This window comes from Gasterosteus aculeatus, chromosome 21 (assembly GCF_964276395.1).
Source record: "Gasterosteus aculeatus chromosome 21, fGasAcu3.hap1.1, whole genome shotgun sequence".
Classification (NCBI taxonomy): Eukaryota; Metazoa; Chordata; class Actinopteri; order Perciformes; family Gasterosteidae; genus Gasterosteus; species Gasterosteus aculeatus.
The window spans coordinates 7280012-7294579 of record NC_135708.1 but is presented as its reverse complement, the minus strand read 5'-3'; the positions used below and the strand labels follow the sequence as shown (position 1 = coordinate 7294579).

Genomic DNA, 14568 nt, shown 5'->3' with positions numbered 1-14568 from the left:
AGTTCATGTTTATGCATCCTGTAAGAGGGATTGCATGAAAGGAAAAAGATGGTTAGACGTGAAGAGGGGCTCCGAGAGGCTCCACAGTGTTCATACTTTCTCCCTGGAGACAGGGAGGGGGGCTGGAGTATGTTGCACCGGGTCGGCATGGTGGGACCATCGACCCCCCCGCGGGCCTGAGGAGTTCAAGGGCACGCGGGCTTGCCGTCTGACAACTTGAGCACGGGAGGCGAGCGCACGAGGAAGCGCGTGAGGCACGCGGGCAGCAGTCAGTCGGTCCGCGCGGAAGAGGCTGCTTCTCGGTCTCCGGTAGCCGCGGCGGGCTGTCCGTGGAACTATTGAGCAAGTGTTTATTGTTCTGTGGGATCGCGTGGAACTCCCCTCTAATTGCTCTCGTTCATCAACACGGGCCAAAGGCTGATGTTGAAAACATCTGAAAACTTTTTAGCGCGAGTGCGCGTGCATGTAGAGTCCGACGCGAGGCTGGAAAACGAGGCCGCGATGTGCGACAGGTTGGAGGGCCGATTGTTGCTTTTACCTGCGAGTCCGAAAGCTGCCATACGTGACCTACTCAGTATAACTAACATTAATAATACTATTTAATTTTAGAATACATTCCCAGTGACGTCAGAACATGAAGTAAACAAACTCAAGTTACGGATTCTACAACGTTTTATTGCCTTGTCACACGTTGCAGATTTATTGACTGATGACATATTCTTGGTTGAAATTAGTCTTATGACACTTTGAAAGAGGATTAATAACAAGCACGCACCAGCTCTCCATTACCCATTTTACATTGTCTGACGTTATTCATGTTACCGGTGTAGACGGTCAAGGATGAGCCACGTTGACGTCACGTGGTCACTAGTGACCTCTATTTGCGGTCTTAATAGCGTAGACATGAATACATTATAGAATGAGGTCATTACGGAGGTGAAATCCCCACAGTACATCATAACAAAGAACGAATATTGTTACTTACTACTTGGTTACTTACTACTATTGGTACTTTTCCTTTTTCATATTCCATCTCTTGCTGTAGTCTTTCTGGGTTCTATCATTTCCAAGCTGGCAACATGACAAGAAGCTGATGTCCAGTAAGAACGTTTTACTGGATAACACTGGTAGAACAACAGTGTGTTCAGAGTTACTTAAAGTAATTAACATACATGACTACAACTGGTCTGCACCAGTCATGTCCTAGAACACAGTTAGTATTATACTGCCCTCTACAGGATATCAGAAATACTGTTGGTTGATGTTATGAATCAAAGAAAATGTGTTTACTACAATATACGCTGCTTAAGATGCGACTTCACTATGGAGTCAATAAAGAAAAAAAAGCTCAGAATTAATACATTTTCAGAGTTTATTTTTCTAATATTTCTTTATATCACAAAAAGTCTCCAAAGTGCTGACTAGGATCTGTATAGAAACTGTACACAAAGCAAGGCACTATACACTGAGAGATTAAAAAAAAAGAATTACACACATTACATCATCACCCCGGCCTACATCTTTTTCTTCTGACACAATAACGACAGTAGACGCAAAAATAAAGCTGCTTTGTTGGATTTGTAAAATGGCGAACTGTACAGAGAGTTCTGTGATTTCCAGTATTTATCATCATATGACACAGACTGACTCAATATCATTCAGCATTCATAGCTCAGTGAATATTCATGGAGCTTCAAAATATATATTCAAAGATAAATATAAATGATTTGTAATGGACAAATACATAAAGCAAAAGCAGAGCACGTGAAGTGGAGTGTGTTGAACAGGCTGACAGGTCTGCTCCCACTCTCCACAGAAGGCCGCATGACCGACAATGTAAGGTGACCGGGCTGTTTTCTGCATATGGTACATATGTACATTAACATTAAATTCAATAAACTTAACAAAAGGTGCATTTGTCTCCTAACTTTACGACCGGAAAACACAGACTCAAAGATGGTGGAGGAACACCTTCTCCGTAGCTTCGCTGCTCCCTTCCTCCGTCGTGGTTACCTCAGGTGAGGCTCCCAACCTCCGCTATGTCCCAGGCATCCCGGTGTCTTCAGATCAGCTCGCTGTCTCAACCCCCCTTAAAAAAGTCCTTTGGCTTTCTTCAGCTTCACCTGCTTCCAGCCAGGCAAAGCGCTGTACTCCTCTCTGGTGGTCTGCAGGGCTTTCTGCGGGAGCACAGCACCGATTATTCAAGAGATGCAACCCTTGTTTGGCCAACTCCAATCTTTTTAAAGTCTGGATTAAATGAAAAATGCCTTTCCAACCCAGTTCACAAACCCATTCAAAGTGGGAACCGTGTAACACATGAAATAGAAAGTCTATTTCTTCCTTATTTGTATGACAACCCATCATCATCTCTTCCTGTAAAACTGAATATGATGTGTGGTAACGTAAATGAATCCAGACCAATTTCAACCAATAATATCCTCAGTCAATAAATCTGGTGACAAGCCAGCGTGCTGGAGGACAAGCTTTTAAGCCCGCCCACTTTTCAGCAATCCAATAAAAACCAGAGGATTTGATTTAAATGATTTAAAAAAATGACATGCTATAGGTCTTCTTTACTCACTCGGAAGAACTTGGAACGTGTGTGTGTGCGTGTGTGTGTGTGTGTGAGAGAGAGAGGGAGAGACGTTACAGACCGTCTGCACTACATGAAACATTCACGTGGCACATGAGGGAAAGTTTGTTATAAAAATGTCATATCTTGGATATAAGAGACTGATGGCCAGTCACACGTCATGTCAGACCAGCTAACTACGAGACATCTCTAAGAACTGACACATCCTTCGGCTTGCATGGTGAGGAATGAGTGACATCACCCACGCGTCAGTGAGATGGAGAACACAGCTGTCATTCCTCAGCTCACACAGTGGCAGAGCTCATACGTTCAATACGTAGGTCAGAACATGCCGATAAATAAACGAGTTAGACGTTTTATCAGAGAGGAAATGGAGAAAAAAAACACCAATGAGGAAGACTTGGATAGAAAATGGGCCATTGTTGAGTTGAGTGAGGATGCTGTGCAGCAGAAGCATTAGTCCAGGTCATCCATGCCCAAGCACGACTCACCTTCCCATAAGCCCCTACACCCTGGAGGGTAGAGTGAATGAAATGATAAGTTTACATAAAGCCAACAAGATGAAAATGAAGACAAGAGTGGGAAAAGAGGAAGAGCGCCATGAACAGAAGATGAAATCTGAAAAAGCTCAATGATGCATATTACACATTTCCAGAAAGTATTTCTACAACCTCAAGTATTTATGAAGAGCAATCTTCCAGAAAGCCATATTTGAGTAAACACATTTGCCGGTCTTCGTACACGTACCGCTTATGAATATGAATAAATCGAATGAAAAGACCCAACGATGAATGTGTTGCTTGGTTTGTCTTATTGCATTCCCATGAGGACCAGTCCTATTATTTAAAGGGATTCCCTCAGAATTCTGAGGGATAATATACGTGTATTCATATTTTTTCTTTTAACCACACCGGCCAATAATTCATTCTACGTAACGCTCTCACATTTGTTGGACTTTGTTTTGCCCAATTCAACTATACGTTTCAACTCCCCAGCTAAACCCTCTCTCGTTCACTCACTTATTGGCAGGCCCAGATATTAATATCTATAAGAAACACGTGGCACCTCTAAAGTAACACGGGAGACAGTCTGTAGGCTCTCACCTCAAAGTCCTCGTCGGACAGGTAGACCTCCAGGCGAAGAGGGTCAACGCCCTCGGGCAGCGGCCGGATCAGAACATCTGCCAGTGGGTACGTGGTCTTACACAGCCGGGCCAACACATCCTCCACTAGGATGATCTGGTTACACACCTCAGCCTCCTGATAACAAACACACCAGCACTAACGTATATTAGCTTTCAAATGATGATCAAGTCTGTAAACTAGTCTCAGTCGGTGTGTTCATACTAATGGACACAGGCAGACAGTCAGAGCAGCACTGGTCCTTATTACATAATGAGTCATCAGATAAGTGGATTTGATCCACACCCTCTCAGTGATCTCAGCGATGTCCTCTCTGTGCTCCCAGCTGGGGAACATGTTGGTGAAGGTGAGAGGCTCCAGACCGGCGTGGATCAGGTACGCTTTGGGAGGCTTCTTCTCATTCTTTTCTGTGGAAAATAAAATTACAATATTTGTGTTTTATTACATTGTGATATTAGTATTCTCATATTATTTATCATGACATTCATAGAATAATACAGAGATGATGGCATGAAATGTAAATCGCTCATTTTTCAGGATCATGTCAACCAGAGAACATGTGGAAATAAAACATGTCTCAGATAAGGGACAGGGAACGATATATATTGATGTTGGAAATATATTTGTAAGATAACAGTGAGACATGAACGTGTATGCATGTATGTTTCAGAACCTAACCCTCCCTATGAGGTCGTTACCATAAGATCACTACTGTAACCAAATTTCGATGATTGCTCACGCTACCGCAGTAACCGTGTCGTAATCAGGCCATGTGGTTCTTTGACAAAAACACAATTCTTCTTTTTAAATTGTGTCTTCAAGATGAAGAGAATATTCAACTTTCATTGTCGTAAAATCCATGTCTTTCTCACATATTACCGACCTCTCCCGGCTCAGTATTTATGCATGTACCATGGCATCATAGGTGAAAGCCTTTTCTCTGTCTGATAAGAGAACGGGAGTACCTCTGCAGTACTGCAGCACAGTCTCCATGGCACACTTCCTGTCCGAGTCCCAGCGGATTTGGGCTGAGCCGGTGCTTTCGCTGTCCTGAGGCCACCAGCCCTGCCACAGATACACCTCGTGATGGTTGTCCACCAGGAACAGGGCTGAGCGTCAGAGAAAGAAAACAAGGGGAGGACCTTTAGGGTGAGGACAATGTCGTCGAGAGCCGAGCAAACGCAAAACACACCCGGGTGCATCGCAATCCTCCTCATTCATCACACAATCATGTAGATATACTTCTGATAGAGGCCTAGCTGCCAAAATCTTTTTGCATACATACTAATGTAAAAATGATGAAGACTGAGGTCATTCATAGGTGAAGTTAATGTCTCACTCATGTCAACACATTTCCTTCACAATTTGTAAAAAGGTCAGGTATCCTCATCGAAAGAGGTTTGTTATGTGCTTCAGAAATTGTAATTATATATTTATTGTAATTATATTCACATCGTAACTCTAGAATGTTGATGTCAGGATCTGGTAATGGTTCCCATCACATGTACAGAAGGAGAAAAGATTGCGTGTACCTGGTTGTGAAGCCGCATAGAGGTCCTCCTGCAGGAAGGGCATGGAGTTGACCTCCCTGGGGTCTCTGGCAGGGTAAAGAAACTCTACTGCCACAAACTCCCCGGAGCTGCTGCTCAGCTGGTACAGACGCGGTGAGAAGTTAAACCTTCCTGGGTCTGTGGGCCAAAGACCAGCACGGGCCGTTTACCACACCAACCGCAGCCAAAGGGGTTTGGGCTTCGCGCACACGGTCTCCCCCCTACCTTGCAGCATGCAGTCGTACGCTTTCCTGTCCCTCCTCCTGAGGGGCTCCCAGAATCCCGCGGGCTCTGCTCCCTCGTCACACTCCCAGATGGTCACCTTGCTGCTGCTGTGAAGGCCCGTTTCCAGAGGACAACTGCACATAGACAAAAGGTGTCACACTGGCTGATAACGCCATTAGGGCAAACAACATCAAGTGTTGATACACTCACTGCTCTCTGATGTGGTTGGCGGCGGTGCGCGCCACCTCCCGCGTGTGCGCCTGAGACTTGCAGCCGTGCCACAGGTAGATGGCGGCCTGGCTCGCACTCAGCAGCACCATGGACGCCCTGGAGCGCAGGCTAGTGCAGTGACAGGCCACCTCCAGCAGGTGGCCCTCCACCTCCGCCTCCCCCCGCACACAGTACAGACGCCAGTCACCTGGGGGACGTTGGTAAAACAAACAACGTATTTTGTATAATTATTTAGCTTAAGTGTGTGCAGCTCGCAGCCTGTGCATGATGGAGCAGCAGCAGTAATGTGGACTCACTTTGAGAGTTCTCCTCCTCCTCTTCTCTCCGCCCCGAGTGGATCACCATCCCTCCTTTGAAGCACTGCAGGAAACACGGAGGCTCCTTACCCTGCTGGACCTGAACCTGGAAGAGGGGTAAACATCAACACAACTATGTGTAGAAGTGGAATGGTATCGACAGGGATTCCTTCACGTACCTGCGCTCCACGCTCCTCGTCCAGCTCCACGGTCATGAGCGCCGACGTTCCTTTCTCGCTGACTGTGGAGTTGCGGCCCTGCCAGAAGAAGTAGCAGCACTTCTCCCTCCCGGCCCCCGCCGACTTCTGCTGCTCCGGGTTCTGTCTCCTCCCAACTGATGGACAGAGGCAGTCAGACAGTCCAAATGCTGCATACGGCAGCACAATCAACTTTTGGACGGTTTCCCAACATTTGTTTTTTTGCATCCAGTTTAGACATTGTTTTTGGAAATGATGATAGAACATGGTCTCACAAGGACAAATTATACACTTGATTAAAATGCACAAGGTCATTCTACCACATAATGAACATGATATACAGAGAAAGCATTTTTCACATTATTATGTAATGTAAAAAATGATATGCCCAGCGCAAATAGACACTATTCTGTAGAGTAGCAACATAGATAAGTCAAATAAATCATCCTGACTTGTTCTTGCAGGCTTTGGAAACAAAGGCAGTGTATTTTTGCAAACAAAATAACTGACTCCTTAAATTTGCAGGAACCAAAGACTCAGTGGAACAATAATGAACGAAAAACAAGTATCTAGTGTTGTATCTTCTAAAGCAAATGCTGTCATTAGTGGGGCTTTCAGTCTAAACATTATAGCTTCTCAGAAGTTACAGATGGGTCGTCACCACCCAAATTTTTCTGATTTAATTAAGTTGCACTTGAATTAAGTTATCAATAAAAATGTAATGCCATGGACCATTATGGATAATAGTACTAATAAAATATAGTAGAGCACAAGCTCCTTGTGTGGGTGTGAAAAGTGAGGACACTGACCCGCAGCGCTGACCATGTACTTCCACTTCATCACGTATGTGTCCCCCTCGTGGAACTGGCCTATGCTCTGGCACGGCAGGCGGCTATAGTCAAACTCCAGGATGTGCCACACCTCCACGCCCAGTGTGCTGATCTCGTAACTGCGCCACTCCTCGGCCTCCACCAGGCCGTAGCCCCGCCCCACGTTGAATCCGTCTAGTCTGGTGCAGACGGGCGCCTGAGGGAGGGGCAGCATCAGGGAGGCGTCATACGCATGGGGCTGATTGAAGGGGGGCTGTTCCTGGGGTAACAGGGCAGAAAGGAATGGCCATTTCCTTCTCTGCAGCATTGGTTATGTCACCGGCCTTTGCCGATACCGACGGGCTTTCTGGTACCTTTTGATTGGTGATGTGTTCGTTGTTTTTTGCGGGGCTTGGTGTTCTCCTGGAGTCGCACCAGTCCAGGAACTTCTCTTTGAACAGGGTGGTTTCGTTGTGCTGAGTCAGCCTGCCAAACACGGCCCAGTCCGGTCGGCCCTGACCTTTCCTGCAGGCAAGGAGACACAGACTCAGTATTGCATGAACACTTGATTGCCGTGGATTGAATTACTTCTTCACAGTCGGCCTATTATCTAATGCAGATTGAGTACCAGCAAAGGAGCAAATTGATGTCCTGCTGGCAGAAACAAAACCTTTAAAAAATATATTCATCAATTTAAGCTGCATGCTAATTTTAGAACATGATTAACCATATCATAATACAGCTCTTTCCAAAATGGATTGAAAGCCATCATATCCCTGCAGGCTCTGTTCACAGCCACTAGTCTAAGTAATTCTACCAGAATACGGACGTAGCTGTTTACAGGATCTGTAGAGTTTTGGAACTTTCCGCTAGTATTTTAAAGGGTTAGTACGGAATCCTAAGTATCAATCACAATAACAGAAACCAATGAATAGATTGAGGAAGCTGCAACCACTCCTGTTCTGTGAGGTAAAAACTCCTATTTTTGTCTATGGGGTCTTTGAAGAGAGGTCAGATACAGACTTCAGTTCTCCCTTCCAAAAGGCAGTCTGACAGTAAAGGAAAAAGTTCCTGATATGGCGTTTACATTGATATTGATTTTTTGTGTCAAAGATCTATTTTGCTGCTGCACTTTTGCTTCGCTCCCACTCGGGTGCGGTTTGTTTCTCAAAACTAGAATAACTGGAATCAAGTAAACACTAGTACTTTGGGAAAGCAACCCAACTTCAAGAAGTCCAAAAGTTTGTGAAATCTCCTCAGCCACAAACAATGTAGAACCACATGTTTCCATACTTGGGTATGAGAGTGTTGCACTCGCCCGGGTCGAGCGGGTTGATGTCACAGTTGGTGTAATCGAAGGTGCCGTTCCACAGGTGCTTTGCCAGCTGGAAGGCCACCTTCCTCTGTGCCAGCGTCACCTCCTTCCCGTGCCATATGTACATCTCGCTGCCAAAGTCAAACACCAAGACCTGTGCAGAAACACACGTTTCTTTGGTGGCGGCAGGGCTCTTGCACAATGTATTCTTTTTATTACCATTGGATGGAGCCAAAGTACAAATATACACAGGCCTGATTAACACATTCAACATGCATTTAGACTCCTTTCAGGCGGTCTGACCTCCTTGGGGAAGAGCAGGGAACAGCTCGGGACCTTGGCCCAAAAATCATCATCTGGGACCAGCTTGTCGTCTATCAGGCGGTAGATACAGTTGGTCTCCACGATGGCCCCCTCGTACAGCTCGTCTTCGTCTGGTGTCCCTGCGGCTGTGAGAAGAGAGACAAGGCCTTCAGCTGCAGTTCCGTTGCTCTGGGACAGGTTGGGTTGATTACGCCGGATACGAATCCTTACACTGATAACTCAACTGCCCCCCCAAAATATTCCAGAAGTCCTTGGCAGAATGGCTGTGCGTGCTGACGCCTTCCTCGATGACCTGGACGTAGTTGGCTCGGCAGCCTAAGTCTCTCTTTCTCTGGATGAAGTTTGCCAACTCTGAAGCCTAAACAAATGAGAAAATAACTATACAAATGAGTTTGGCTGATTACACAAACAAAGTGGCTTCTTAATCAACATAAAAATGTTTTTTTTTAAAGCCTGTGGGCTATAATGACCTAAACTCAAATAACCTCTCAGAAAAAAGTCCTTCTACGTACAAACTGAGGTCAGCCATGCAGGCTACGAACAATAGTCATGTTTTGTCTCCGTTTCCTGCAACAACTTGCACACACTTCTGCTGCTGCTGCTGTACCACAGTTGCTTCCTCACAGCGTTGTGTCTACATCTTGCACATTAGGAGGAGGACTCGCCTTGTTCTTCTCGATTACGTTGGCAAACTCCCCGGTCCAGATAAAGCAGTGGTGTGGCGTTACGAGTAGGAAGCAATCCCCGCTGTTCAGGGAGGACGCTCTGGGCTCCACCAGCCTGGTCTGGACGTGCCGTCGGCCTGGTGTTGAGAAATTAAATGAAATCAACATACAACATTGGTGGGAGCTCCAATAATCGTCACCGGCACGCCTGGATTCTCGTACTGAGGGTGTCGGGGGCAACATTGTGCCATTCACCGCCATTTGGCCCTGTACATGTATGTACGCGTATCTGCCTTGTCAAGTACTCGCCTCGTTGAGTTCCATTTCCAGATCATTCTGTAACTACATTAAATCAGAAATGGCTCTTCTAAGAAACTAGTCATACAAGCAGGGATAGAGACAGCTAGCCTCCAAACACCACCCCACCACCCACATCTCCCCCCTGTAAAAAAAAAACAGTGGGGGAATTTGCTTTGTCATTCTCTTAAACAGACAAATTGGATCACTGGTCAAGAAGCTGCCCTGCATGTGTCTTCACTGGAACACAGACACAGTTGGGGGTGCAGGTGCATCTGTTTGTGTACGGGTTGAGCCACCTGTTCACTTCACTGACCTTTGACCTGTAAGAGCATGAGTTTCTTGTAAGGCACAGCGCTATTGTTGGACATCTGCTCGGAGATGTTGACGCTGCGCAGGTTGATGTTGCTGAAGTTCTCCTTGCTTGCCAGACCGGCCAGAGCCACGTCGGAGAAACCAGAGTTTTTGTTCGCTGCGATGGACACAACAGATACAAACACTCGGATGGAAAAATCTATTCAGTGCTTTAATTTATTGTCTGTTATATAGATGAGACAAAGCCTGGAGATGACCTTTCATGCCAGACTACCCCGGTCTTCATACAACTAACAAACGTAGACAGATTAAGTGTTTTTTTATTGCAGTACAACAGTGATGGAGGAAGTTACTGAAGTGGCATATCGACTTTGTAGCTTATCTAACGTCACTCTTATAACAAGAAACACCCCGTCCAGCTTTTGAGGAGGGCTTCATTCAAATGAGCGGACCATTCATAGGCTGCAATAATATCAGTGACGCTAATTTAGATGCACCAAAGGGATATTCTGGGTTTTATTGTGCAACTTTAGAAGTTGTTTTAAACAAAATGGAGCACCTAGTCAGCGGTCACTCACTCTTCTCAGCCTTCATCCTCTTGCTCTCCAGCAGGCCAACGTTGAGTCTCTGTTCCGTGTACTCGTGTCTGATGTCCTCCCTGGCGGCCAGCATCTTCAGAGGGTTTCTAGACGACTGGACGTTACGTGCCGGGCGCACCGCCCGCTTGTGCTGCTCCATTTCCGAGGTCAGCCTGGGCGAGAGGTCAGAGGGGAACGCGCAGTAAGAGCGAGTCTCACAACGACGTTGGTTTTGTTACATAGAAATCACCGCCGGCAGGCGAGAGCTTACTTTGGCAGCTGGGGGCCGAAGATGGCATCGAAGTCGTCGAGGCTAATCTCCAGCCTGTTGGTGGTGGGGGAGAGCTCCTCCACTTGGCGGTAGAACTTGGAGAACGTTTCGTCTTCGAGGGTCATCACCTCCTTCACCTTCTTCTGCGTGACTGTGATGGTCGATTCTGGCAGTCCAGACACTGGGGAGGAGGGGAGGGGGAGTTGTATTATCCAGGATTCATGGAAGTTACTATTACAAATGATGAGCTCATGTTTTTCTAATGGAAGGTACTCTTATTTATTAATAAATAAATTAAAAACTATTATTTAACTTTATTATTTGTGAAGGACACTTTAAATTATTGTAGAAGTGTAGAACTTCAGTGTTTCTTGGTATATATATTTAGCGGATTTATTGTGTTTGTTCATTTGATGATTCTCAGAAGATTGTTTTTGTGCATTTAATTGTATTGGCATGAATGTTTAAAAAAACAAAAACACAAAAAATGAATGTATTAATAATATAAATTACACATCCCTATTGTTTGGGCAAATGTGGGTGTAGAGATCGTCCTTCAATCAGGTTCAATCCCTGACCCTGCAAATCTGTACGTCAATGTGTCCTTGAGCAAAATTGACCATTAACCCCAACATTGCTCCCGTAGCTGTGACCTCGGTGTGTTAATGTTAGCTTCTGATGGGTAAATGGCCTGTACTTGTATAGCGCTTTTCTAGTCTTCTGACCACTGAAAGCGCTTTAACACTACATGACATCATTCACCCATTCACACACTGATGACAGGAGAACCACACACAGTGACACCTGCCATCGGTAACTAATATTCACACACTGTAGTCGCAGCTACAGGAGCAATGTTGGGTTAAGTGTCTTGCCCAAGGACACAACGGCATGCGGGTTAGACGGGCCAGGGATCGAACCGACAACCCTCTGATTGAAGGACGACCGTGCTCCCCACTCACCCACAGTCGCCCCGGGTATGGGGCCTCTGTGTATGGTAGCTCCTGTTATCTGGGTGTGAATGATGACACGGTCACAAGAATAAAAAAGCGCTTCACTGGTAGAGCGATTTACAATCCATTTAACATATTTCAAATTATTTTATTTTCTTGTGCGGCTGTAGCCTCCCATCGTAACCCTGTAAGACGTACTACTGTTGTGACTTTCGTGTAAAAGTGACTTTTATGTGCTTATTTTAACTCTGGGTGCATGATACATTTTTAAGACATGTATGTAACACATATGCATGTGTAAAAAAGGCTCTTAAAATATTCTTGCTGTAATCAGCAGTCGGCGCAATACTGAAAAGTTACAGGTTATTTCGGAGGTATCATAAAACCATACCATAAAAGCATGAGAGATCTAGAAAAAATAGATTATCTCTTGCAAATGAATCATCACACAGCACTAGTTGGAGAATCCCATGTGCATACACCTGATATCCATCAGAAGATTTAATGCTTTGGAAGAATTTATAATCAATTCTGTGTTTTACTGTGGGAACATTTCTTCGCAGTGACTGAGCTGATGTGATAAACGAGACTGACCTTTGCTGTTGAGCTTGCCGATAAATGACTCCAGTTTATCCAGCTTCATGTCCGACTCCAGGTTCAGATCTGGCATGGCCTTGATCTCTGCACAACCGCACGCGCAGACACACACAGACAGACAGACATAGCTGATAGAGCCATACATTGACACTCATTGTAGCACAGACCCAACCGTATCTGGTGGAGGCATGAAGTCAGAGCTTCTCCCAGTCATTGAGGCTGATATTGAACATTGAATGAGCCTAAATGAAAAGTTGCACGCAGTCACTGTAATACTAAAGCACGTCACAAGTGTTATAATAACGCAACAGCCACTGAAAGTTAATCTTTTCTGTACTACAGACTCATGCATGTGGATGGTAACACTATCGAATGGGTTCATATTCTATTAGGCTTTGATAACCTAATAGAAGTGGTGATTGTTTTGTGGTTCTGGTTATGATGATGAATATTCAATTCAGTGCAACATCAATACAACAAAATAAAAGAAGAATAGACCTTCAATATCAGTCATCTCCTTCGTGTCTTGTGAAAGAGAAGAAAAGACTACACAGTGATTAAATAAGACAAACCCTAAATCTATCCATTGAAGTTCAAGTCAACAATTCAGCTAATTATAGAGTGTAGATTTTGTTGTGGACAGTGTGTGTTTGGTGTTGAGCTGACCTTCTTGAGGTTTGGCGATGGCAAGGCTGCTGTTCTTGGGTTTGGAGGACACTGGGGCCTGGAGGGCCGAAGGGGAAGCCAACCCTCGATTTGATAAGACAAAAACATGTGAGGTCAGTAGAACATGGTTCGATGCACAACAAAGTATAGGTCAGACTTGAAGACGCTAGCACTTTGCTGGCGTCAGTGATGTAGATGGAGTTGCCACCCGTCCCTTAAAATACGTAATCATCCCGTATGTGAGAATAAAATAATGGGTCCCGTTTTGAATCAATACGGGACGGGGTTTGTCCCGTACTTTCCGAGCTGTCAATGCAGCATCCTATTCGGCCCTGTATTGGGTAATACTTAATACTGCCATCGTTGGTTTGATGAAACCTGAACCTGAAATAATGGCGTCCCCCCCCCCCCCCTCCCCTCGGCCGTAGTGTCCCTTAGATGTAGAGGACTAAAAAGTTAAACATTGCTGTTACAGATCTCTGTATTATCGGCAATATCAAAATGTAGAAGCTTTTATTTGGTGAAAATCCTGAGGCATTGTGTCCTGATCCAAGTCTCGAACGGACGCTTGCTGAAGTAGCACAACAGACCGCGCCCTAATCTGCTAGCGTGCCAGTTGACCACTACACTGACCAAAGTTGCTAGTTTTTTAGGTTATTTCTCATGTTCAACTTTTTGAATGGCAATTGGTCAAAACTGACTAGAGGTGAAGGAATAAAGAAACACGGCCTAAAGCTTATCAAGCTTTACAGCTGGACTTGCTTTGCTAGGCACGCCTCGGAGATGGACAACGACTGGAGAGGACGTGCATGTTCAGGTTCTCCTCTCACCTTTCTTCACCATGCGTGCGGCCACAGTGAACTGGGTGGAGTCATTGGCGGCGCCGTAGCCTTTGGTCTTCCAAGACTCCTCCTGGGCTACGATTAGCCGCTTCCTCTCCTGGATGGACAAGTGAGCCTCATTCCCCTGGTGCTCCATCTCCGACTCAGCTATCCTCTAAGAAGGGAGAGAAGTTACCGTCAGAACACTCTTGATGGACTGAACGTTAAAGGGAGAACGGGGGACTGGGGTACCTGGATGCAAGGAGTATATCCTCCTTGACAAGATGTTGCTTACTACACTACAGCAAAATCAAACTAGAATATCAGCATGGTGTTCGTATGCCTCAGCTGACCAGTCATACAGCAGATGACATTCATGTCATGACTTCATTTCTTGCAACTCTATTGACATTTGTTTGACATAAAAATTGGAATATCTTTGCGTTATGGCCCAAAATCTATTTCTGAGGTCACAGTAACATGAACCTTTAATCAGGTTGTCCAAATCAAAAATGTCCTCCAGGCAATCCTGAAAAATACACATTACAACGGAGGGACATCCTGAAAAAAATAAAATAATAAAATACACCATCATGGAACCAATTTACGCTGTCATGGCCTGGTTGTGAAAATACATTTAAATGTGGAGAAATTCCTTTAACAGCCATCCACATTCACAACAAAATAGCAGAGCACAACGAGGACACCAAAGTGTGTGTGTGT

General features: G+C 45.2%; 1 protein-coding gene across 33 annotated transcripts in view; it reads right to left on the bottom strand.

The window, feature by feature from the left end:
• Positions 1-1358: 1358 nt before the first annotated feature.
• Positions 1359-14568, bottom strand: part of svila (supervillin a) — a 64098-nt gene continuing 50888 nt past the window's right edge. For 22 of the 33 annotated variants that reach the window (XM_078097012.1, XM_078097016.1, XM_078097022.1 and 19 more), the window contains 22 exons: positions 13855-14020; positions 13025-13108; positions 12356-12442; positions 10809-10989; positions 10538-10710; positions 9961-10116; positions 9348-9484; positions 8893-9040; positions 8662-8807; positions 8337-8512; positions 7418-7568; positions 7044-7323; positions 6217-6371; positions 6038-6143; positions 5721-5928; positions 5511-5644; positions 5268-5423; positions 4701-4844; positions 4021-4142; positions 3697-3852; positions 3085-3105; positions 1359-2177 (listed from right to left, as the gene is read on the bottom strand). In XM_078097012.1, coding sequence (XP_077953138.1) covers positions 2091-2177; positions 3085-3105; positions 3697-3852; positions 4021-4142; positions 4701-4844; positions 5268-5423; positions 5511-5644; positions 5721-5928; positions 6038-6143; positions 6217-6371; positions 7044-7323; positions 7418-7568; positions 8337-8512; positions 8662-8807; positions 8893-9040; positions 9348-9484; positions 9961-10116; positions 10538-10710; positions 10809-10989; positions 12356-12442; positions 13025-13108; positions 13855-14020 — 3174 coding nt within the window. In that variant the 3' untranslated portion in view covers positions 1359-2090. The remainder of the gene's footprint in view (positions 2178-3084; positions 3106-3696; positions 3853-4020; positions 4143-4700; positions 4845-5267; positions 5424-5510; positions 5645-5720; positions 5929-6037; positions 6144-6216; positions 6372-7043; positions 7324-7417; positions 7569-8336; positions 8513-8661; positions 8808-8892; positions 9041-9347; positions 9485-9960; positions 10117-10537; positions 10711-10808; positions 10990-12355; positions 12443-13024; positions 13109-13854; positions 14021-14568) is intronic. The other 11 variants (XM_040167008.2, XM_078097001.1, XM_040167023.2 and 8 more) reach the window with 3 other exon arrangements.